Source organism: Trypanosoma equiperdum (genome assembly GCF_001457755.1).
Source record: "Trypanosoma equiperdum strain OVI genome assembly, contig: ctg_1068, whole genome shotgun sequence".
Lineage (NCBI taxonomy): Eukaryota > Euglenozoa > Kinetoplastea > Trypanosomatida > Trypanosomatidae > Trypanosoma > Trypanosoma equiperdum.
The window spans coordinates 2,423-2,675 of NW_027123025.1; the positions used below are offsets into that span (position 1 = coordinate 2,423).

Consider the following 253-nt stretch of genomic DNA (forward strand, 5'->3'; position numbering starts at 1 on the left):
GCCATTAGGAGGTGATTTTAGTAAATTAAATAACTTTTTAACCTCGTCTTTTTCTGTGAGCAACATTAAAAAACCAATAACATCTCTGTACATGCTCCTTGTGATCTGAGTCATAAGCAAATCTAACTGAGGCGCATAACATTTTCGAGTTGTCATGAATAGAATAAGGGAAATATGGTTCTCTTTCACTATATCCTCCTCACTAAATTTCTCTTTACTTTCTGCAGTATTCTGTATGAAATATTCCACAGCA

At 34.0% G+C, this 253-nt stretch overlaps 1 pseudogene across 1 annotated transcript in view; it reads right to left on the minus strand.

Moving 5' to 3' along the window:
• Positions 1 to 237, minus strand: part of TEOVI_000852600:pseudogene — a 655-nt pseudogene extending 418 nt beyond the window's left edge. Inside the window, 3 exon segments of the mRNA in view lie at positions 1 to 57; positions 59 to 106; positions 109 to 237. The exon segment at positions 1 to 57 is cut by the window's left edge and continues 9 nt beyond it. Of these exon segments, the coding sequence occupies positions 1 to 57; positions 59 to 106; positions 109 to 237 (234 nt within the window).
• Positions 238 to 253: the final 16 nt, after the last annotated feature.